Consider the following 24,098-nt stretch of genomic DNA (forward strand, 5'->3'; position numbering starts at 1 on the left):
TTCATATGAAAGTCCTGCCATCCCAGGAATCAATCTGGTGAACCTTCTTTGTACTCCCTCTATGGCAAGGATGTCTTTCCTTAGATTAGGGGACCAAAACTGCACACAATACTCCAGGTGTGGTCTCACCAAGGCCTTGTACAACTGCAGTAGTACCTCCCTGCTCCTGTACTCGAATCCTCTCGCTATAAATGCCAGCATACCATTCGCCTTTTTCACCGCCTGCTGTACCTGCATGCCCACTTTCAATGACTGGTGTATAATGACACCCAGGTCTCGTTGCACCTCCCCTTTTCCTAATCGGCCACCATTCAGATAATAATCTGTTTTCCTATTTTTGCCACCAAAGTGGACAACTTCACATTTATCCACATTAAATTGCATCTGCCATGAATTTGCCCCCTCACCCAACCTATCCAAGTCACCCTGCATCCTCTTAGCATCCTCTTCACAGCTAACACTGCCACCCAGCTTCGTGTCATCCGCAAACTTGGAGATGCTGCATTTAATTCCCTCATCCAAGTCATTAATATATATTGTAAACAACTGGGGTCCCAGCACTGAGCCTTGCGGTACCCCACTAGTCACCGCCTGCCATTCTGAACAGGTCCAGTTTATTCCCACTCTTTGCTTCCTGTCTGCTAACCAATTCTCCACCCACACCAATACCTTACCCGCAATACCGTGTGCTTTAAGTTTGCACACTAATCTCCTGTGTGGGACCTTGTCAAAAGCCTTTTGAAAATCCAAATATACCACACCCACTGGTTCTCCCCTATCCACTCTACTAGTTACATCCTCAAAAAATTCTATGAGATTCGTCAGACATGATTTTCTTTTCACAAATCCATGCTGACTTTGTCCAATCATTTCACCGCTTTCCAAATGTGCTGTTATCACATCCTTGATAACACTCCAGCAGTTTCCCCACCACTGACGTTAGGCTAACTGGTCTATATTTCCCCGGTTTCTCTCTCCCTCCTTTTTTAAAAAGTGGAGTTACATTAGCCACCCTCCAATCCTCAGGAACTAGTCCAGAATCACTGAGTTTGGGCCCTCAGGGTCCTGTGCCTCCATAATGAGAAGAGTGGATGACTTGGACAGTGAGAGACCTTCGTCCTGGATGCCTCCTTCTTGAAATACTGCCTCTTGAAGATTCTTTGATGGTACAGAAGGTGGAGCTGGTTGGGTCTACAGCACTCTGCAGCCTCCTGTAATCCTAAGCACTGGAGCCCCCATCCAGGCTCCAATACAACCAGTTAGGATGTTCTCTTCCAAACATCTGCAGAAATTTGCATGATTCTTTGGTGACATACCAAATCTCCTCAATTACTGATGATATAGAGCTGCTGCTGTGCCTTCATGATTGCATCAATATGTTGGGCCCAGAACAGATCTCTGATATCTTCACGTCCAAGAACTTGAAGCTGCTCACCCTCTCCCCCACTGACCCCTTCAGTGGGGTTCACCCAACTTCGTCTTCCTGAAGTCTACATTCAATCCCCTGGCCTTGCTGATGCTGAGGACAAGGTTGTTGTTGGGGCCACCAGCTGATATATCACACTCGTAGGTTCCTCATTGCCATCTGACAGTGGTGTAAGCTGTGAATTTATAAGTGATATTTGAGCTCCGCATAGTCATCGTCATGAGTGTAGAGGGACTGGAGCAGTGGGCAAAGCACGCATCCTCGAAGTGTGCCTGTGTTGATTGCCAGCAAGGGGGAAACCATATCACCGATGCATACCGACTGTGGTCTCCCAATAAGGAAATTGAGCATCCCGTTACAGAGGGAGGCACAGAGGCCCAGGTTTTGAAGCTTGGTAAGCAATACTGAAGATGTGATGGTATTCATTAAACATCAATAAACAGCAGCCTGATGTATGATTGCTAGATCTGACTTTGAAAAAAATCTGGCTTCCTGACAATAATGTGAATAAATCTCATGGGCTTGCCAAAGTACAAGATGTGTTAAATTTAAGAAATTGAATTGGTGGCATATTAACATAGCAGATAGCACAGCACCTTACAGTGCCAGTGATCAGGGTTTAATTCCCACCACTGTACGTTCTCCTCTGACTACTCTAGTTTCCTTCAGGTACTCGTATTTCTTCCTTTTTCTGTGGAATTCTCTGCCCAATGAAGCAGTGGAGGCTACTTCAGTTACTATATTTAAGACAAGGAAGGATAGAGTTTCGCATATTATGGGAATTAAGGGTTATGGGGAAAAGGCAGGTAGGTGGAGATAAGTTCATGGCCAGATCAGCCATGATCTTATTGAATGGCGGGGCAGGCTCGACGGGCCAGATGGTTACTCCTGCTCCTATTTCTTGTGTTCTTATGTTCCCACATTCCAATGACATACGGGTTAGGGTCAGTGAGTTGTGGGCATGCTATATTGATACTGGAAGTATGGTGATACTCGCAGGCTGTCCCCTACACATCCTTGGACTGTGTTGGTTGCTGACGCAAACAATGCATTTTGCTGTATATTTTGATGTACATGTGATGAGAAAAGTTAATCTTAACAATTACTTAATAATCAGCACAGGATGAGGTATAGGAGCCTAAAGATCCACACTCATTGTTCTTCTCCTCAGCCTTCGGAATTCTGCACACTGCATGAACACTACCCACTATTCTTCTCTTGCACAATTTATTTTTGCAATTTATGCTAATTTTTATGCCTTGCACTGCCCTACTGCTGAAATCAACAACTTTCACAATATATATTGTTTGCCCTGAGAATCAAACATTGATTCTGTTTGTGTCTGATTCTGATAGTGACCCACTCCACCAGCTGATTTTGGCATGATTGTTGTAGGCAGAGCCCATTAATCCTGTTTAGCTTTTGGAATAATGTTGATCGTCTCTTCAGTTCTTGCTCTATGTTTGATTCTCAGGGCAAACAATATAGTACATGGTTTGCAAGGAACGGGTTTGCACACACTTCGCTCTCATACTTCATGGGGAGTGGATCAAATACTGAAAGGCCCAGATAAAGTGGAGTCTAGCACCAGAGGACACAGCCTCAGAATACAGAGACATCTCTTTAGAACAAAGATGACGAGGAATTTCTTTAGCCAGAAGGTGGTGAATCAGCCAACAATGGCAGTGTAGGTAACGTCATTGGGTATATTTAGAACGGATGTTGGTAATTTACTGATTGGTCAGGGCATCAAAAGGCTGTGGAGAGAATGCAGGAGAATGGGGTTGAGAGGGATAATATATCAGTCATGATGGAATAGTGGAGCAGACTTAGGAATGGCCAAATTCTGTTCCTATGTCTCAGAGATATATGTTACTAAATTCGAATCTTGGACCAGGAATGCTAATTCAGCTGAAAATTCTTGGAAACTTACATCATCACCTTTTGGCCTTTATGTGACTGACAAATACTTCCTGTGTCAAAGAATGACCACTGTGACAAATATTTCCAGCTGACAGTTTGGAAAGATCATGACAACCAGGAGCCACAATGGAGCGGGACGTTAGCATAATGCTGTTCCAGCGCCAGTGATGCGGGTTCAATTCCCGCCACTGTCTGAAAGGAGGTTGTACGTTCTCCCCATGACCGCGTGGGTTTCCTTTGGGTTTTCCGGTTCCCTCCTAAATCCCAAAGATGAACGGGTTATTAAGTTGTGGGCATGCTGTGTTGGCGCCAGAAGCATGGCAACACTCGCGGGCTGCCCCCCAGCGCAACCTTGGGCTGTGATGGTCGTTGACGCAAACAACGCATTTCACTGTATGCTTTGATGTTTCGATATAATCTTTAACCTTTAATGCTGTGTTCACAGTCTAGGACAAAATTAACACCCCCGCACCCCCCCTGTGGTGAAACTTGTATAGAAGGTTTGCTGAAGAAGAGAGCAGCAATCAGACACAGCCCTTTCTGCTGATATAGTGCGCCAAAACAGATCCTGTACCTTCTCGTCAAGACTAAGATGCAAATGTCAAGAGAACTAATTTATTTTCTCATCAGAAAATAAATTAGTGCCAAAAAAAAAGGAACAACAGGATAGTGTTCCTGGGTTCATGGACCGTTCAGAGTTCTGAGGGCATTTCTGAATCATTGAGTGTGGAACTTCAGGCTCCTGTACCTTCTCTCCGATGGTAGTAATAAGAGGGCCAATTCTGGATGGTGATGGTCAGATTTCTCAAATAATGTGTTTGCATTTTTGGGGAGAGAAGAAGGGTGGTAGTATTTAACATTAAGGAGAATCAATTTTCAAGCAGACTTTCATATACTTCATGTTACAATTTCTCTTGACATTTGCAACAGAATAAACATTCTGCCATTCACCCCCTTCCCTCTCTCTCACCTCATCTCCTTGCCTGCCCATCACCTTCCTCTGGGGCTGCTTCACCTTTTTCTTTTGCCCATGGCCTTCTGTCCTCTTCCATCAGACTCCCCCTTCTCCAGCCCTGTGACTCTTTCACCAATCAGCTTCCCAGCTCTTTACGTCATCCCTCCCCCTCCCGGTTTCACCTATCACCTGGTGTTTCTCTCTTCCCTCCCCTCACCTTTAAAATCTACTGCTCAGCTGTTTTTCTCCAGTCCTGCTGAAGGGTCTCAGCCCAAAACGTCGACTGGACCTTTTTCCATAGATGCTGCCTGGCCTGCTGAGTTCCTCCAGCATTTTGTGTGTGTATTCTGCCATTTATAGTCATCCACTAATGATAGTGGTGGTTGTCCATTGTGTCCGACGACGGGAGACCTGTGCAGGGGAGTTAACAAAGTTGAAAAGCCTTTGCACTGGGGCAGTTCCACTCTCTTGACCCCAGAAGTCCGAGTCCAGTGGTACGAGTAGTCGTCACAGTTGGGGTCTTCCTTGGTTGCAGTGGATGAGCATGACATCTTCTGTCCCTTTGCTCTCCAGGGAGCTTTGCAGTACCATCTTCCAAACCATTGGATCTCACTGTAGATCTCATTCGCCCAGTCCGTCAGAGCTGCTAGGACAGGTTATGTCCCTCTCTCACCGGAGTACAAGACGCGCCGGCTACCCTCACCTGGTTTAGCCCGCCTGTCAAAGCGGTGTACCGGGGTGTGGCTGCGGTCACATATATACAGCTACTTGGAGCCACAGGTGAGAGCTGAGCGTCCAGAGGGGACAGAGGGGAAGAAGGCGAGTGAGCTGCTCTGGAATGGACGATACTAACGATATTATTACAAGTTACCGCAGCACAGCATGTGTATGGTTGAATGACAATAGACTTAAACTTGAACTTGAACATTCAATTAACAAGTTTAAGAGTGCTGTAATTTAATTTGGCAATACCGAAATGGAATGTTGGACATACAGGACTGCGCAATATATAGCTAGGGGGCCGAAGACTTTTACACAGTACTGTAGTAATTTTATGTATTGCACTGTTGTGCAGTAGCAAGAAAAAAAATCATGTCATATGTGAGCAATGATAAACCTGATTCTGATATGGGTCTCTATTGTGGACTGAGAGTGGGAAGGGGGCAGGGAGAGGGGAATCATGGTTGGGAAAATGGGAAGGGAGAGGGGAGGGAGCAGGAAGCACCAGAGAGACATTCTGAAATGATCAATAAACCAATTGTTTGGAATCAAATGACCTTGCCTGGTGTCTCAGGGCTGGGTGTGTCTGCACCCACACCACCACTCACTGCCCCGACACTCTTTCACTGCTACCTGTCCCACATCCCTCCCGTGGCACTCCACCCTCACCATTCCCAACATCCTTTTCTCCCACCAGATTTACAAACTCGCTCTCCACTCCACATTTACAAATACAGTACTGTACAAAAGTCTTAGGCACCCTAGCTATATATACTGTATGTGCCTAAGACTTTTGCACAGTACTGTAGCATTACTCAATTAATTTTCCATGAGGTCATTTCATGAGATGATACCATGCTTAGTCAACCTAACTGCACAATGATGCTTTAATGCACTTCTGAATGTTCAAGTATCAATAGGTTCAACCTCAAAAAAAAATGATTTAGTATGGAAGAATTAGGTGTTATCAGATTTTATAGCCCTTGAACTTCCTGTACACAAGGGATTGACCAAAGGTAAGGCAACCCTACCTACACTAAGCTATGGAATAATAAATGATCATCTCCTGTACCTAATAAAGTGGCCACTGAGTGTATGTTCTCTTCTGCTGCTGTAGCCCACCAATCTCAAGGTTCAACATGTAGTTCAGAGATATTCTTCTGCACACCACTACTGTAAATCGTGGTTATTTAAGTTACTGTCCCCTTCCTGCCTTGACCATATCTGCATGCTTTTATGCATTGAGTTGCTGCCTGATGATTGGCTGATTAGATTTTGAACCAGTCTGGCCATTCTCCTCTGACCTTTCTCATTAACAAGACATTTGCACTCACAGAACTGCTCCCTGGATGTTATTTTTTTTTCACTTTTCACGCCATTCTCTGTAAACTCTAGAGACTGCTGTCTGTGAAAATCCCAGGAGATCAGCAGTTTCTGAGATACTCAGACCAACCTGTTACAAGAATCACCCCTTGTAATAATGATCAGTGAGGCATAGAGAATCTGTGTTTACCGACAAGTAACTTTTATTATTTCTACTAAGAAGCACGTGGATTCACACTCTTATCTACCTGTGTGCTCCCTACGAGAATCTCTGCCCCGACACTCCATGAACAGTCAATGAAGAGAAAGGGATAATACCCGAGAAAGGAGTCTACTCTAGCTAGGCATTCCTCATGATCCCGATTTCCACATCTCCGTGGGGTTCTCCTTATCCACGATGGTTGGTCTCTGGCTGCTGGAGAGTTATCACCCCTGCATATTTGGAGCTCCTGAGTTTTATACTGTTCCTCATCAATTGAACTGGTGGATCTCCATCCCATTGGCTCAGGGTCACCTGACCTACCTGGGTCACCTTCTTACTGGTCATTGTACAGGGCTACACCAATATTGTTCCATGGCTCTGCTCACCCCAGCCTTGTGTATTTGTGCCTTTACACTCTGACTGGTCCAAACCAGTTAAATGAGACAACTCAGCCAGAGTCTAACAAGATTACAGATTGCAGGTCTGGCATTTTACACAACAAGTAGCTACTCCTCTGAGAATGGTCTTAGGTTTATTGCTCTGATTAGATTGTCCCGGAGTCAAGAATCAGTTCATAGTCCATGCCCTTTACGTAACAAATGGCTACTTGTTTGAGAATGGTCTCAGGTTTAGCAGATCATTACCTGAAGCTTCTTGTGTCCACATACAGTTGCTCTGATTAGATTAACCAAGAGCAAAAGTCAGTTCAGAGTCCACAAAATGGGGGAAACAAAGACAACTGGCTTGTCTGCTTCCCCTGTCCTTCATCAGACTGTAGTTTCTTCTGGCCAACAATCCTCTTTGGCACCACCAATCATTTCACAGTCGAAGTCACTTAGATCCCATTTCTTTATCCCAGTGTGACATTTGGCCTGAACAACAGCTGAGCCTCTTGACCATGTCTCCATGCTTTTATGCATTGAGATGCTGCCGCATGATTGGCTGATTAGATATTTGCATTAACGAGCAGGTGTACAGGTGTACCTAATAAAGTGATCACCGCGTGTAGGTGATGATGCCATTGCTTCTCAATTACAGAACGTCATTCAACAATAACCAATGATCTTTAACATGTTATCACGAGCAGAATGATCTATATCACCTTCAGTCTCAGCAAGCTCTGAGGCTGGAGGCCAAGGATTATGTGACCATTTAGTGGACTACTGGGTTTCCAGACTGATTAATATTATAAAGATGCTTGCAGAAAAATAGTCAAAAAATACATTATTGAGATTAATAAATGCATGTGAGCAGTCATGTTTGAAAGTGTGAATATGTATATGTGAAGGTACATGTGTGTACATTATGTTACAATATTTGATTGCAGAAGTAGCGTAGTGGATAGCACAATGCTTTACGGTACCAGGGACCTGGGTTCAATTCCTGCCACCTCATCTGAGGAGGGTTTGTACGTTCTCCCCATGAACATGTGGGTTCCCTCCGGGTGCTCCGGTTTCCTCCCACAATCCAAAGATGTACCAGTTGGTAGGTTAATTGGTCTTTGTAAATTGTGCTGTGATTAGGGTTGCCAACTTTCTCACTCCCAAATAAGGGACAAAAATAGCAGTCAAATACGGGGCACTTGTGTTTACCCCGAGAAAGACTACCATGACCATGAAGCCTTGCGCGGGCACCTGTGTGTGCATGCGTGACATGCGCATACGTGTACATGCCGATTTTTTTCTACAAATCGGTTTTGACTTAATCTTCCTGATTCTGATACACTGTACATACATTATTTCTACTTTATATAGGCTGTGTATTTATCACATCATTCCTGCTTTTACTATATGTAGTGTTATTTTAGGTTTTATGTGTTATTGGTATGATTTAGTCATAGTAGTAGTCATAGTCATACTTTATTGATCCTGGGGGAAATTGGTTTTCATTACAGTTGCACCATAAATAATAAATAGTAATAGAACCATAAATAGTTAAATAGTAATATGTAAATTTTGCCAGTAAATTATGAAATAAGTCCAGGACCAGCCTATTGGCTCAGGGTGTCTGATCCTCCAAGGGAGGAGTTATAACATTTGACGGCCACAGGCAGGAATGACTTCCTATGACGCTCTGTGTTGCATCTCGGTGGAATGAGTCTCTGGCTGAACGTACTCCTGTGCCCACCGAGTACATTATGTAGTGGATGGGAGACATTGACCAAGATGGCATGTAACTTAGACAGCATCCTCTTTTCAGACACCACCGTGAGAGAGTCCAGTTCCATCCCCACTTTGGTAGGTTATTTATTGGGTCAGGGAACGCTCAAAAATGTTTCCCATATAAATTAATGGTAATTGCTTCTGCACTTTACGCCACTTCGGCTTACAAACGGTTTTATAGGAATGCTGTAGCTTAGCGGGAGAAATACGGGACAAGGGTGGTCCCATATGGGACAAACCAGTTTAGCCCAATATACAGGATGTCCCGGCTAATACCGGACAGTAGGCAACCCTACCCATGATTAGGCTAGTTTAAATTGGGGGATTTCATGGACTTTCTGAAAAACCATTAACTTGTGAAATGTACATTAATTTCTAGCTGAGATACCTCAGTTGGAGATGGAGTGGACCAAAGCATGGGCTTCCAATGGGCACCATGGGAGTGGACCAGTAAGGCCTTCATGGCATAACGTGATCTTCTATTCATGGTGTGTGTGTCAAAGATCTATCACTTCCAGGCAGAGTTACGGGCAAAGGGTCCAAGCACAGAACACAAAAACACATTAAAATATCAGCAGGAGCAGCCCTTCAAACCTAATCAACCCTGAATGTGATCATGGCTGATCTAAAATGGTCGCAATTCCTTTTCTGTGCCATTTCTCCATACTAGGATCAGGGAATATAGGTCCATAATTCCATGAAAGAGGCATCACAGGAAGGTAGGATCATAAAGAGAGCTTTGGGCACGTTGGCTTTCATAAATCAAACTACTGGGTACAGGAACATTAGAACATTACAGAGTTTTTGACAAGGATAGGCCTTTCGGCCCAACAAAGCTTATCAAATTCCTATTTACATGGTGTGTTAAAATAACTATTGAGTTTAGATTTGGAAGTCTCTAAGGTACTACTCTCAACTACAGAACTAGGTAGTTTGTTCCATGTGTCCACAGCTTGCTGTGTAAAGAACTGCTGCCTGATGTTAGTCTGAAATCTACCCTTAACCAGTCTCCACCTATGGCCCCATGTCCTTGTTGATCAATTAATTGTGAAATAACAGCTGGCATCCATCTTTCTTATACTCTTAATGATTTTGAACACCTCTATCATGTCTCCTCTCATTCTACGTCTGCTTAGGATAAAAAGATTAAATTCTTTCAGTCTTTCTTCATTGCTCATACCCTGCATGAATGGAGTTGGGATTTGACGCTAAAGTTGTATAAGAATGATCCTGGCATGAAAGGGTTAACATACAGGAGTGTTTTGTGGCTCTGGGTCTGTGCTTGCTGGAGCTTCAAAGAATGAGTGGAGAACTCATTGAATTGTGTATATAGTACCATGTACCTACGCAATTTGATAAATTTACTCTGACCCTTTGAAATCTACCAAATATTGAAAGGCATAGAGTTGGGTGGCAGGGTGGAGATATGTCTCTACCTAAGGGCAGGTGTAAGGTGCTGCTTCCTTCCACTGGCCTGCAAGTCATCCTTGGGCAAGGTGCAGCATCTGCTTAGCGTGCCCCCCCCCCACCACCCGCCTCGCCTCGATCAGGGTCACTGAATCCACGGGAGCAGGAGGTGGATGGTTGTATGAGCAGTTGGTACAAATCACAAGTCCTGGTTATGCGACCACTGACGCCAAGCAGACAATCTCTGAAGAATATTGATAATGGCTGGGGCCACCCGTCTTGTAAAGACACTGCCCAGAAGAAGACAATGGCAGATCACAATTTGCCAAGAATAATCATGATCAAAGACCATGATCGCCCATGTCATAAGACAGGACACATAATGATGGTGATGCTGATGAGCTATAGTCGACATACAGAGGTTTTTTTTCAATAGTGGGGCAGTCTAGGACCAGAGGGCACAGCCTCAGAATAGAAGGACGACCCTTTGGAGGAGGAATTTCTTTCACCAGAAACTGGTGAATCTGTGGAATACATTGCCACAGAGAGATGTAAAGGAAAGTTATTGGGTATATTTAAATCGGAGGAAGATAGATTCTTGATTAGTAAGGGCGTCAAAGGTTACAAGGAGAAGGCAGGAGAATGGGATTGAAAGGGAAAATAAATCAGCCATGATCAAACTCATCAGCAAACTCGTTAGGCCGAATAGCCTCTGTCTCATGTGTACTGGTTTTGTAATGTGATGGAGTAAGGCCTTCCAGTTGCAGTTTGAGAGAATGATTGTACTCTACCTTGCAAAGTCACTGAAGTATGTATTTAATTTTACTCTATGCTTGTTATAAAATGGAGGCCTATCATTTGTGTTACTGAAGGTGTTAACGATTCACTAGTGGTTAGCAGAATGTTTTCAAATTCATTAAACACCTACAAAGAGTGGATATTTTTCAGGCTCGTGACCCCTGTGAATGAACACAAATATTCTTTAATCAGAGCTTGGATTGTTCGGAGGCAATCTATCTGGCTCTATTTACTGCCACCGCCTTTCTCGATTCTAATTGGATGGGGGAGGATGTGCACTGCCTTATTCTGTTCAATGTGCAGAGGTTGAACAGGTCATTTGGCCAGTAAGTGGCAAAAGAGAATTCGCCAAGTAACTGAACCTTGGGGGTCAAAAAACAATGAGTCCAACTTACACAGACATCTTGTAATGGTTACAAAGAATCTCATAGATGAGCTTTAATAGACTGAAGACAATGGGGAGTTGGAGGAAAAGTCATCAGGCATTTCAACTTAATTTTGGTAATGAATTTAATAATTCATTCTATTATCCAATTAACCACCTTAAATAAATTGACCCTCACAGAGCCTAATTTGTAACCTATCATGTGACTTAAAATAATGACTATAATGAGGCATTGCAGCTCTTCCTGTTGCCATGGCGACTGTTGAACATGAGCCACAACAGTTTGATGAACTCCCTCTCTCTCTGCCAGCCCATTAGATCAGGGCCTGTGTGGAGGGCAGTTCCCAGAGGAATGACAGGGTTGGAAACCACTGGCAGATATGTAAAAAAAAAACCCACAATCTAATGCTGTACATTTGAAGCATCAGGGAGGGATCCAATGGAATGATGCTAAAGGCGGTGGAGTAACACACACAAAATGTTGGAGGAATTCAGTAGGTCAGGCAGCATCTGTGGAAAGGACCATTCATCAGGATTGGAAAAGAAGGGGCAGGAGCCAGAATAGGAAGATGGGTGGGGAGGGAAGAGAAGGCGTACAAGATGGCAGGTGATAGTTGAAACCAGGTGAGGGGATAGGTGGATGGGTAGGGGAGAAGGTGGGGGAGGTGATAGGTGGAAAAGGTGAAGGGCTGATGAAGAAGGAATCTGATAGGAGAGGAGAGGGGACCATGGGAGAAAGGGAAGGAGGAGGGGAACGAGAGGGAGGTGTGGAAAGAGAAGGGGTAAGAGGGGAGCCAGACTGGAGATTGGAAAGGAGAGAGAAGGGGGAGAAATTACCAGAAGTTTGAGAAATCAATGTTCATGCTGTTGTGTTTAAAGGCTGTGAGGACAATTTTTGCCCAAATTGTAGCTGCCATTAAACATGAGGAATATTCATGCTGATTGCCAAGTTCTTCTCTCTGTCTTTTGCAGCCATTGTTAACAGCACAGCAGTTGGCCTCTGCTGTGGCAGGAGTGATACCAACCAGCAATCCCACCCTCAATCAGCCAATCCTCATACCGTTCAATATGGCGGGACAGCTCGGTAGCCAGCAGGGGCTCGTTCTCACGCTGCCAGCCGCCAATTTAACCAACATCCAGGGCCTGGTTGCCGCAGCTGCCGCTGGAGGTATTATAACATTACCACTTCAAAACCTGCAAGGTAAGCAGCTATCGCTCAACAACGAGCATGGAACCGGTCTGAAACTGTATGTCAGTGCCATCACAGATAGTTTTTCTTCTTGCATTCAATCTGCTTTGATTGCTTCAAGCTATTTCTTCCATTGACGGTCGAATATATTGTGCATGATACCATGGGATTTCTGATCTGTTTTACATGCGGGTCCCTGGCTCTTAATATTGCAATGATAAGGTGGTGACCTGCCAATGGCTTTTGAAGCACTTTGATATTTCTATCAAGGATTAACTTAAGCTGGTGTTCCACTTTCTGTTACAATATTCACTCTCAAGTTCAGGTTTACTGTCATACAACTGTATGCACAAAAACTGCCAAACGAAAGAACGTTCCTCCAGAGCAAAGGAAACAAAACGGTACCTGTAATTCACACATAACACATAAGGTAATACTACTACAAATAAATTAACAATTTATAAAATACAGTGGATTCTGGTTAATTGTGGCACATTGGGACCAGTACATTTTGACCCAGTTAACTGACTGCTCCAATTAGCTGAAGTTTCATGGAAATAATTAAAAAGGTATTTAAAAAAAGACAAACTGTTGTTTAACTAGATAACAAATTATGTATTTAAATGAAATACAGAACAAATTATAACACTACATATACTGCTACAGTATAATAAAACTATTTCTAACTGTTCCTAATAGTTATCGGCCAAAGAATTCATCCAGTGTATGCTGCTGTGTTCTTTTGATTGACTGTAAATGACAAAATCAGTGCAGACGCCGAGTGCAGATAATGGACTGCTTTTGTACAATGTTATTGATGATTGCATCCTCTAAGTCTTCATTTTCATTCTAACATTCAAGATGATTGTCGATACCTTCAAATTCTTCATAGTTCCTAACTTGTTGAAGTAGTAATATTGTTTCATTTTCACTCCCGGCTACTTCTGGCATCTCCAAGCTTGAATGCTTGAAACTGCAGTGAATAAAACGGTCTTGAATTGTCTTACTGCTTATTTCTCGGCAAACATCGGTAATAAAAATCACTGCCTTTTGAACATAAGTGATGCTATTTAAAAACTGTTTGCTCCAAGCATGGCGTAATGTCTAATGGCCACACAATGTGCACCTGTCTGATGCTCGATAGAGGATGAGGGGCTGGCTTGCTGTTGTTGTTTTATTGCTTGTTCTGCTCTGCACTGTAAAGCGTTATGCCAATTGCTCCAATACTGTTTCCCACAATCTATTAGATATCTTATTAAAATTAACAATAAAACCAGCGTTCCCTTTTGTGAAATAGAGTTATAGTAGCTTATAATAATTTTTATGGCTTGAATTGTACTGCTTTCACAAAAAGCACTTTATTAAGTGCATCTACTCATTAATGCAAGTATCTAGTCAGCAAATCATGTGGCAGCAACTCAGTGTATTCAAGCATATAGACATAGTCAAGAGGTTCAGTTGTTCTGACCAAACGTCAGAATGGGGAAGAAGTGTAATCTAAATAACTTTGCCTGTGGAATGATTGTTGGTGCCAGATGGGGTGGCTTGAGTATCTCAGAAACTGCTGATCTGAGTATCACAGAACCTGCTGATCTCCTGGGCTTTTCACACAACAGTCTCTAAAGTTTACAGAGTATAGCGAGCAGTGGTTCTATGGGCAAAAATGCCTTGTTAATGCAAGGTCAGAGAAGAATGGGCAGACTGGTTCAGGCTGACAGGAAGGCGACAGTAACTCAAATAACCACGCGTTACAACAGTGGCGTGCAGAAGAACATTTCTGAAGACACAGCACGTCCAAGACCATGGACACGCACTCAGAGGCCACTTTACAAGAGGTACCTAATAAAGTGGCCACAGAGTGATAATGAACCGGATTCTAATTCCGAGAATTCCCAAGTCAGTGGTTGGGTGGAGCTGTTCTCCAATCTTGGCAATTTACTTGCAAACATTTTGTCGGCCTACGAGGAGACACCATCGGTGCACTATTAATTGTGATGTGTCGTCCAGATGCTTGGCCTTTATATACTCATCAATAAGCTGATTGGTTGTCATTACAGGAACTCAGTTGTGATGTAGGTAGGAAATCTCATCGCTGATTGGTTGCGTGGCGAACTTTGTGCGTTGTGGTCTGGAATGTCGCCCACATTGGCTTATGAATGGAATTGAGGCCAATGTGCCTGTTTACAGAACTGTTCAGGGAAAACCACACTTCCTGGAATTCTCTTGCATGCCGCGTGTTTGCTTGCTTGTGCCATGACTTTCACTGATACCCAGCTGAATTTGTGCCCCTCTCGATTTTCAAGGGTAGAGACTAGGGAGAGTTGGTCATGCTGCTTCACAGCCAGTTGAAATTCATGGATGCTTGTGGATGGTTTTCTCCCAGTTTGGCCGACGTAATATTTGTTGCTCTCCCCACACTGGATTTTGTAGACCACATTGGCCTTGTCCAATAGCTTGGTTTGTTCCTTTGATCTGCAAAGTACTCTCCACAATGTTGTGACCGAAATTCTATCCTCCAAAGTTATGTCATTTTTGATCTTTTACTGTAACCTGTACATTGAAGCACCCATTTGAACCGTCTAGAACCAAACTGAATATGAAGTTTTTTCCTGTACTAACTCAGCACCAAGGAACCTTGTTAACTACATTGGCCACAGACCACACCACGTACAGATCCTCTCTCTTTGCTCCTTAACTTCCATGCATTGCCGTTACCTGAGCTGGCAACCATGACAGTGAAATAGAGTTTTTTATGATCATTATCTCCCTGCTGTCCCTATACAGGCTCTATTTCTGAAGTATACAGACAGAGAGTGTTGGAAATGCTCATTAAGTGAGACTGTGCCAGTGGCACAACAATGGAGTTATGTTTTAGGTCAGTGAACGTTTCTCATCAGCTCTGATGAATGGTCATTCACCCGAACAATTACTTATTATTTAATTCTGGCTCGTCGATGCTGGTGACCCTGTACTAAAGTACGTAAAAGGTCCTTTTCCATGTGTCTCGGTTGTGATCTACTAATTCCCAATGGTGGTCCTCAAAAAGTAACTTACAGACAATAATGTCAGTGACTGAAGGTTCACTTCATTGCCTTCGATAAATACAGTACTGTGCAAAAGTCTTAGACATATAGCTAGGGTGCCTAACAATTTTGCACAGGACTGTGTCTGTCAATGTGGAGCGGGGAGCAAGTTTGTAAATCTGGTGGGAGCAATGTCGACCGTTTACTCTTTTTCATCGATGATGCCTGGCCTGCTGAGTTGCTCCAGCATTCTGTGTGTGTTGCTTTGGATTTCCAGCATCTGCAGAAATTAGTTTTTTTTTGGTGCAGCAGCAACAGTACAGTGTAATAAAATTACTATATTACTGTGCAAAAGTCTTTGGCACCCTAGTGGTGTGTGTGTGTGTGTGTGTGTGTGTGTGTGTGTGTGTGTAGCCTATGTGTGTTGCCATGTTTCTTGCACCAAAACAGCAGGCTCACAACTTTTCATCCCTCTTCCCTCCGGGAGAAGGCTCAGGAGCTTGAAGACTCGTACTGCCAGATTTGGGAACAGCTTCTTTCCAACTGTGATAAGACTGCTGAACGGATCCTGACCCGGATCTGGGCCGTACCCTCCAAACATCTGGACCTGCCTCTCGGTTTTTTTGCACTACCTTACTTCCCATTTTCTATTTTCTATTTATAACATATAATTTAAATTTTTAATATTTACTTTTGATTTGTACTCCAGGGAGCGCGAAGCGCAGAATCAAATACCGCTGTGATGATTGTACGCTCTAGTATCAATTGTTTGGCAACAATAAAGTAAAGTAACCTAAACGTACATCTTTGGAATGTGGGAGGAAATCAGAGCACCCGGGGGAAACCCTTGCAGCCACAGGGTGAAGGTAGAAACTCCTTTCAGGCAACAATGGAATGAAATGCCAATTGACTCATAAACTCCCTCGGGCTTCCAGCCAGGCCGGCGTGCCAATTTTAACCAACTTTTTGATGGCAAACTCCGCCATCTTCATCAGGGATGATGCCCAGGCATGTCTAGTCCTGTGATATATATACTCAACTCCCATTGTCCGTCCCTCCTGATTGGTTAGTCCTCAACCAATCAGGTTTTTGTGGTCCCATCTTGTTTAAAGTTATATTCCAGTTCTTACTGAGAGCGAGGCCTTTGTCGTTGAAATTTTTATTCTCTAGTCTTATTTCAATGGCTTCCTTCAGGTGATCCCACAGTAGTTCTGTGCCTTCGAATTCAATCATTGTGTATGCAATGTTCTGCTACCATTGATTTCTCTGGGTAATCCGAACGGATTCACCTCCTATTTTCCTTGATATGGGTCTTTACTGTGTGCCCCATCTGGCTGATATGTGCTGTTCCACATTCGCAGGGAGTCCTGTAAACGCCAGCCATCCTGAGTCATATATATGCCAGGAAAGCACCAGATCCTTTTTGAATACCAGTTGATTATCACTGGCAGTCGCTTTCCAGTCCTGAAGAAGAATCTCGGCCCAAAGCATTGATTTAATTCCTTGGAGCGTAGGAGAAAATGAGTGGAGATTTGATAGAGGTATACAAAATTATGTGGGGTATAGATAGGATAAATGCAAGCAGGCATTTTCCACTAGAGGTCATAAACTAAGGGTGAAAGGTGAAATATTTATGGGGAATATGAGAGACAACTTCTTCCTGCAGAGGGTGGAGTGAGTGTGGAACAAGCTGCCAGAAGAAGTTGTGGATGCTGGTTCAATTTCAGAATTTAAGGTAAGTTTGGATAAGTACGTGAATGGGAGGGGTATGGAGAGCGATGGTCCCGGTGGGGGTCAGTAGGAGTAGGCAGAATAACAGTTTGACATGGACTAGGTGGGCCGAAGGGCCTGTTTCTGTGCTGTAGAACTCTATGAATCCACATGTAGCAGTAACACTCCTACACACATTTTACTACAGCTGTTTAGTTAGCCAACATCTCATATAATCAACAGCTGCTATGGATGCTGTGCCAAACTTTATTCTTAAAATAAAGATTTATTTAGTCTGTGCCAAAACTTTATTCTGCTAGGCCCATTGACCTGCACCCAGTCCATGACCCTCCAGACCTCTCCCATCCATGTATCTATCCAATTTATTCTTAAAACTTAAGAGTGAGCCCACCTTTACCACGTCAGATGGCAGCTCGTTCCACACTCCCACCACTCTCTGAGTGAAGAAGTTCCCCCTAGTGTTCTCCTTAAACCTTTCCCCTTTCACCCGAAAACCACATCTTCTCCTATTTATCTCTCCTAATCTAAGTGTAAAGAGCCTACTCACATTTACTCTGTCTATGCCCCTCATAATTTTGTAAACCTCTATCAAATTCCCCCTCATTCTTCTACGCTCCAAGGAATAAAGTCCTAGCCTGTTCAATCTTTCCCTGTAACTCAACTCCTGAAGATCCGGCAACATCCTAGTAAATCTTCTGTGCACTCTTTCAATCTTACTGATATCCTTCCTATAGTTAGGTGACCAGAATGGGATGGGATGTCTCCCATCCACTATATAATGTACTGGGTGGGCACAGGAGTACATTCAGCCAGAGACTCATTCCACCGAGATGCAACACAGAGCATCATAGGAAGTCATTCCTGCCTATGGCCATCAAACTTTACAACTCCTCCCTTGGAGGGTCAGACACCCTGAGCCAATAGGCTGGTCCTGGACTTATTTCATAATTTACTGGCATAATTTACATATTACTATTTAACTATTTATGGTTCTATTACTATTTATTATTTATGGTGCAACTGTAATGAAAACCAATTTCCCCCGGGATCAATAAATTATGACTATGACTAGAACTGCACACGATACTCCAAATTTGGTCTCACCAATGTGTTATACAACCTCACCATAACATCCCAATTCCTATACTCAATACTTTGATTTATAAATGCCAGGATGCCAAAAGCCTTCTTTACAACCCTGTCTACCTGTGATGCCACTTTCAGGGAATTATATATCTGAACTCCCAGATCTCATTGTTCCTCCGCACTCCTCAGTACCCTACCATTAACTGTGTATGTCCTACCTTGATTTGTCCTTCCAAAATACAACACCTCACACTTGTCTGCATTAAGTTCCATCTGCCATTTTCTGGCCCATTATTCCAGTTGGTCCAGATCTCTCTGCAAGCTTTGAAAGCCTTCCTCGCTGTCCTCAACGCCTCCAATCTTAGTGTCATCAGAAAATTTGCTGATCCAATTTACCACATTATCGTCTAGATCATTGATATAGGCAACAAACAACAATGGTCCCAGCACAGATCCCTGAAGCACACCACTAGTCACAGGCCTCCAGTCTAAGAAGCAATCGTCTACTACCACTCTCTGTCTTCTCCCACACAGCCAATTTCGAATCCAGTTTACAACCTCTCCCTTTCTCCTACAAACGTATGATCCACTCTTCTCTCCTTTCATTTCCTTCCTCTCCCACCCTTTATCTTTCCCACCCACCTGGCTTCACCTATCATCTTCTACCTATCCTCATTCCCCTTCACCCCCACCTTTCACTCTGTTGTCTTCCACCTTCCTTTCCAGCCCTGAAGAAGAGTCTCAGCCTGAAACGTCAATGGTTTATTCATTTTCATTGACGCTGCCTGACCTGCTGAGTTCCTCCAGCATTTTGTGTGTGTTATGAGAACAGTTAACAGGCAGGGGCACACAAAATCACAGACTGTATATTTTAATAATCCTTTCTGTGAATTATCATTATGAAATAGCTTGCACATCTAGCCATTTCCAATTGGCCTAAAAATTGACCGGGAATGTCTAAAACATGTCCGTCTTTCAGTTCAGCAGATAACCCCTGGAAGGGTGTTGATTTTTTTGGGGACGGGGGGAACCAGCTTCCTCTGACATTCATGTCTACACTTCACATCTGTTCCCTCAGCTATTCTTTAGTCATGATTGTCATTTATGACAATCATGAAGCTGCTTAACAAGATAAGAGCCCATGGAATTACGGGAAAGTTACATACATGGATACAGCATTGGCTGGTTGGCAGAAAACAGAGAGTGGGAATAAAGGGATCCTATTCTGGTTGGCTGCTGGTTACTAGTGGTGTTCCACAGGGGTTCGTGTTGGGGCCACTTCTTTTTACATTGTACATCAACGATTTGGATTATGGAATAGATGGCTTTGTGGCTAAGTTTGCTGACGATACAAAGATAGGTGGAGGGGCCGGTAGTGCTGAGGAAGCAGAGAGTCTGCAGACAGACTTGGATAGATTGGAAGAATGGGCAAAGAAGTGGCAAATGAAATACAATGTTGGAAAGTGTATGGTTATGCACTTTGGTAGTAGAAATAGATGGGGAGAGAATTCAAAGTTCTGAGATGCAACGGGACTTGGGAGTCCTCTTACAGGATACCCATAAGGTTAACCCCCAGATTGAGTCAGTGGTGAAGAAGGTGAATGCAATGTTGGCATTCATTTCTAGAGGAATAGAGTATAGGAGCAAGGATGTGATGTTGAGGCTCCATAAGGCGCTGGTGAGACCTCACTTGGAGTACTGTGGGCAGTTTTGGTCTCCTTTTTTAAGAAAGGATGTGCTGACGTTGGAGAGGGTACAGAGAAGATTCACTGGAATGATTCCGGGAATGAGAGAGTTAACATTATGAGAAACGTTTGTCCGCTCTTGGACTGTATTCCTTGGAGTTTAGAAGAATGAGGGGAGACCTCATAGAAACATTTCGAATGTTGAAAGGCATGGACAGAGTGGATGTGCCAAAGTTGTTTCCCATAGGGGGAGTCTAGTACGAGAGGGCATGACTTAAGGATTGAAGGGCACCCATTCAGAACAGAAATGCGAAGAAATTTTTTTTGTCAGAGGGTGGTGAATCTATGGAATTTGTTGCCACGGGCAGCAGTGGAGGCCAAGTCATTGGGTGTATTTAAGGCAGAGATTGATAGGTATCTGAGTATCCAGGGCATCAAAGGTTATGGTGAGAAGGCGGGGGAGTGGGACTAAATGGGAGAATGGATCAGTTCATGATAAAATGGCGGAGCAGACTCAATGGGCTGAATGGCCTACTCCTGCTCCTTTGTCTTATGGTCTTATGACATGTCCCCATTCATCGGAGTTCTGTTGCCAATCCTAATTGAAAAGTTAAGGGCTGAGAAATTGATTGTGTTTTTAAATTTACATAATCTTCATGTTTTAATTAAATTATAGAAATTAAAAGTGTTTTAAACAGCACCACAGTATTGTAATGGTTAGCGTGAGGCTATTACTGCTTGGGGTGTTCCAGAGTTCAGGGTTTAGTTCCAGCACCATTCTGTGGGGAGTCTCTGTACATCCTCCCCATGGAATATGCGAGCTGTATTCCAGGTGCTCCAATTTTCTCCCTCAGTACAAAGATGTACTAAAGTTCAAAAAGTCCGTAGTAAATTTATTAGCAAAGTACATACATGTCACCTGATACAGCCCTGAGATTTATTGTCTTGTGCGGACACTCAATAAATCCAAAATAGAATCAAGGAAAGACCGCACCAGCTTATGTGGTCTACCATTGTGCAGAAGACAACAAACACTGCAAATGCAAAAAGAAAGAAATAATATTAATTCATAAATAAACAACAACTAATGAGAACGTGAGATGAAGAGTACTTCAAAGTGAGTCGATAGGTTGTGAGAACATTTCAATGATGGGACAGGTAAATTTGAGAGAAGTTATCCAGAGGGCTTAAAAAGAGGATTTTCATAGCAGTCATAGAGTCCATTCTCACGTACGGATGCGCGGCGAGGACACTCACCAAGACGATGCGAAAGTCTCTACATTAGGGGTTGCCAACCCGTCGATCGCGATCGACCAGTCGATCTTTGAGACTTTCCCAGTAGATCCCGAAGATAAATCAAAAATAAATACACAAATACTGTTGTAATGTGAGCATTATAAAAGTAAGTAATGCTTATTAGGATAATGGTAATATAGCAATATTTTCACTAAAAAGCTGTTTGTAAAGAGAGATTGTTTCCGGGTTGTGGGGGTTTAGTTCCATTCTTTCTGCGCTGTGCGCATGTGTGTAGTTCCCCCGCCATGCACCGCATTTTCAGCATAGCCTGTGCTGCATCAAAGTGACCAATCAGATTAGGTATAAGAGTACTGACTGACGCAAACATCAATACACGGCAGTGGTCCCCAGTCCGGGCCGCGAAGAATGCAGTGGTGCAGCGGTAGTCGGAATGCACACAGCACACCTTTAAGAAAAAAAGCCGAAATAAACAAGCTAATTAGTTAGGTGCCGCCCGGCACGAAAATGTCGGCTCAGATCAGAGGCAACGCAATCGGCAATCGTTCATGATATCTTGATAGCGTAGCGGAGGCTCCACTATGAAAGAAGACGAAAACATACAAATTCCATCCAGAATGGGAAGAGGAATTTCTATTTACCTTGGTGAAAGACAAGTATGTATGTATGTTGCGCCACCAAACACAAGCACTGACTAAAAGAGGGAATCTGGAGCGGCTCCGCAAAACCAACCACCAGGAATTTAAAGACACCTACCCCCCAAAGAGCGCAATTCGTGCCTGGAAAGTTGAGCTGAAATTGGGGTTGAAGGCCCAGCAATCGTTTTCCACAAAACATGCTGCTCAAAATAAGGCTGCTATTGAAGCATCATTTCGTGTAAGTCACCTTTTGGCTAAACACAAGAAGCCTTTTACAGATGGCGATTTATTCAAGGAAGCAATGGCCATTACCGCAGAGACTGTTTTTAATGACTTCAGAAACAAAAACAGCATCACAATTGCAATACATAATATACTGCTTGGCCCTGCAACAGTGACAAGGAGGGTAGAGTCACTGTCAGAGGATGTGAATGTTTTTCACTACAGTTCGATGAATCCCTGGATGTAATGTAAACAGCTCAGCTTGCTGTATTTGTCAGAATGGCTTTCCAGGATTTTACAACAAAGGAGGACTTCCTCACTCTTTTGCAATTAAAGGAAAGAACAAGAGGTGAGGATATTTACAATGAGTTTAAAAAAATATGTCCGTGAAAATGACATCCCCATTCATAAACTGGTGGCAATTACTACTGATGGGGCCGAGCAATGTGCGGTGTGTGCATTGGTTTTATACCACTAAAAGTCAGTGCCTACTTCGGGTCAACTTATCTATGTGAAATTGCATTCTCACAGATGAAAATTATTAAATCTAAGTACAGGAGCTGACTTACTGACAGGCACCTCACTAGGGTTGTCAACTTTCTCACTCCCAAATAACGGACAAAAGTAGCAGTCAAATCCCAGGACATTTGTGTCTACCCCGAGAAAGACTACCATGACCATGAAGTCTTGCACGGGCACCTGTGTGCGCATGTGCATACATGCCGATTTTTTTTTTACCCCACGAATCGGTTTTGGCTTAGTTTTCATTATTTCTACTTTATATAGGCTGTGTATTTATCATATCATTCCTGCTTTTGCTATATGTTAGTGTTATTTTAGGTTTTATGTCTTATTTGGTATGATTTGGTAGGTTATTTTTTTGGGTCTGGGAACGCTCAAAATTTTTTTTCCATATAAATCAGTGGTAATTGCTTCTTTGGCGTAAAGCATTTCGGCACGAAAGGTTTCATAGGAATGTTCTACCTTAGCGGAGAGAATATGGGTCAGTTGGCAACCCTACACCTCACAGACTATCTCAGACTGGCTGTCTGTACCTATGAGCCAAATTTCAGGGAATTAGCAGAAAGTATTCAGCTCCAATCATCACACTGAGTGCAACAGTCAATTTTTATTCATTTATTTTTCGTGTTGAAATAATATTAAATGATGAAACTTAGAATTAAAGGTGTGAAGTATTGTAATATTCTTAAAGAAAGACAGCTATGGCCTGTTTGATATGCTAGTTACAGTGTTTTCTTGTTTGAATTAATTTGAAAGTTTGACAAAAGTATTTTGTGTAATTCAAATACAATTCGCCCAAATAAAAGGCCTCAAATTGGAAGTACAATCTGAGCTGTTTTTTCTCTAAACGATTTAGTAGGTAGATCTTGCCTTTCACTGAGGTCGAGGTAGGGGATCTTGGGCTTAAAAAGGTTGGTGACCACTACTCTAGATGGTTGCTATACACGAATGCTCCGGATGGCTCTTGATGTGAGTTGGCAACAGCACATGACGAACGTTGAGCTCTATAACAACCCACCGATGCTCTCCACTAAAATCGAGGCAAGAAGACTGCAACTAGTGGGGCACTGTCTACGCCACCCCGAGCTACCTGCCAGCTTAGTCATCATATGGGAGCCCAAGCACGGGAGGATGAACCCTGGGCACCCTTCCAAGACTATAGTCAACACGCTCCTAGAAGACAGCGGCGCGGCTAATGTAGATGAACTGAACACACTGATGAGGGAGAGGGAGAAGTAGAGAGTCTGTCATTGTGCCCAACGCCGGCCCCCTGGGCCTGAGTTGACGTAGTAGTAGTATCCTCTTTGGTTCATGAACTTCACCAGGTAGGTTAATTGGTGGTTGTAAATTGTCCCGTGATTAGGTTAGGGTTAATCGATGTTGTGGGGTTGCTGAGACAGCATAGCTTGACAGGGTGGAAGGGCCTACTCCGCATTGTATCACTAAA

The 24,098-nt window shown here is 43.3% G+C and overlaps 1 protein-coding gene across 1 annotated transcript in view; it reads left to right on the plus strand.

Annotated features, from left to right (window-relative positions):
• The window catches only part of pou6f2 (POU class 6 homeobox 2), a 688,493-nt gene that overhangs the window by 294,277 nt on the left and 370,118 nt on the right, over positions 1–24,098 (plus strand). Inside the window, exon 4 of the mRNA XM_072239558.1 lies at positions 12,274–12,502. Coding sequence (XP_072095659.1) covers positions 12,274–12,502 — 229 coding nt within the window. The remainder of the gene's footprint in view (positions 1–12,273; positions 12,503–24,098) is intronic.

The sequence above is a fragment of the Mobula birostris genome, chromosome 1 (assembly GCF_030028105.1).
Source record: "Mobula birostris isolate sMobBir1 chromosome 1, sMobBir1.hap1, whole genome shotgun sequence".
NCBI classification, from domain to species: Eukaryota; Metazoa; Chordata; class Chondrichthyes; order Myliobatiformes; family Myliobatidae; genus Mobula; species Mobula birostris.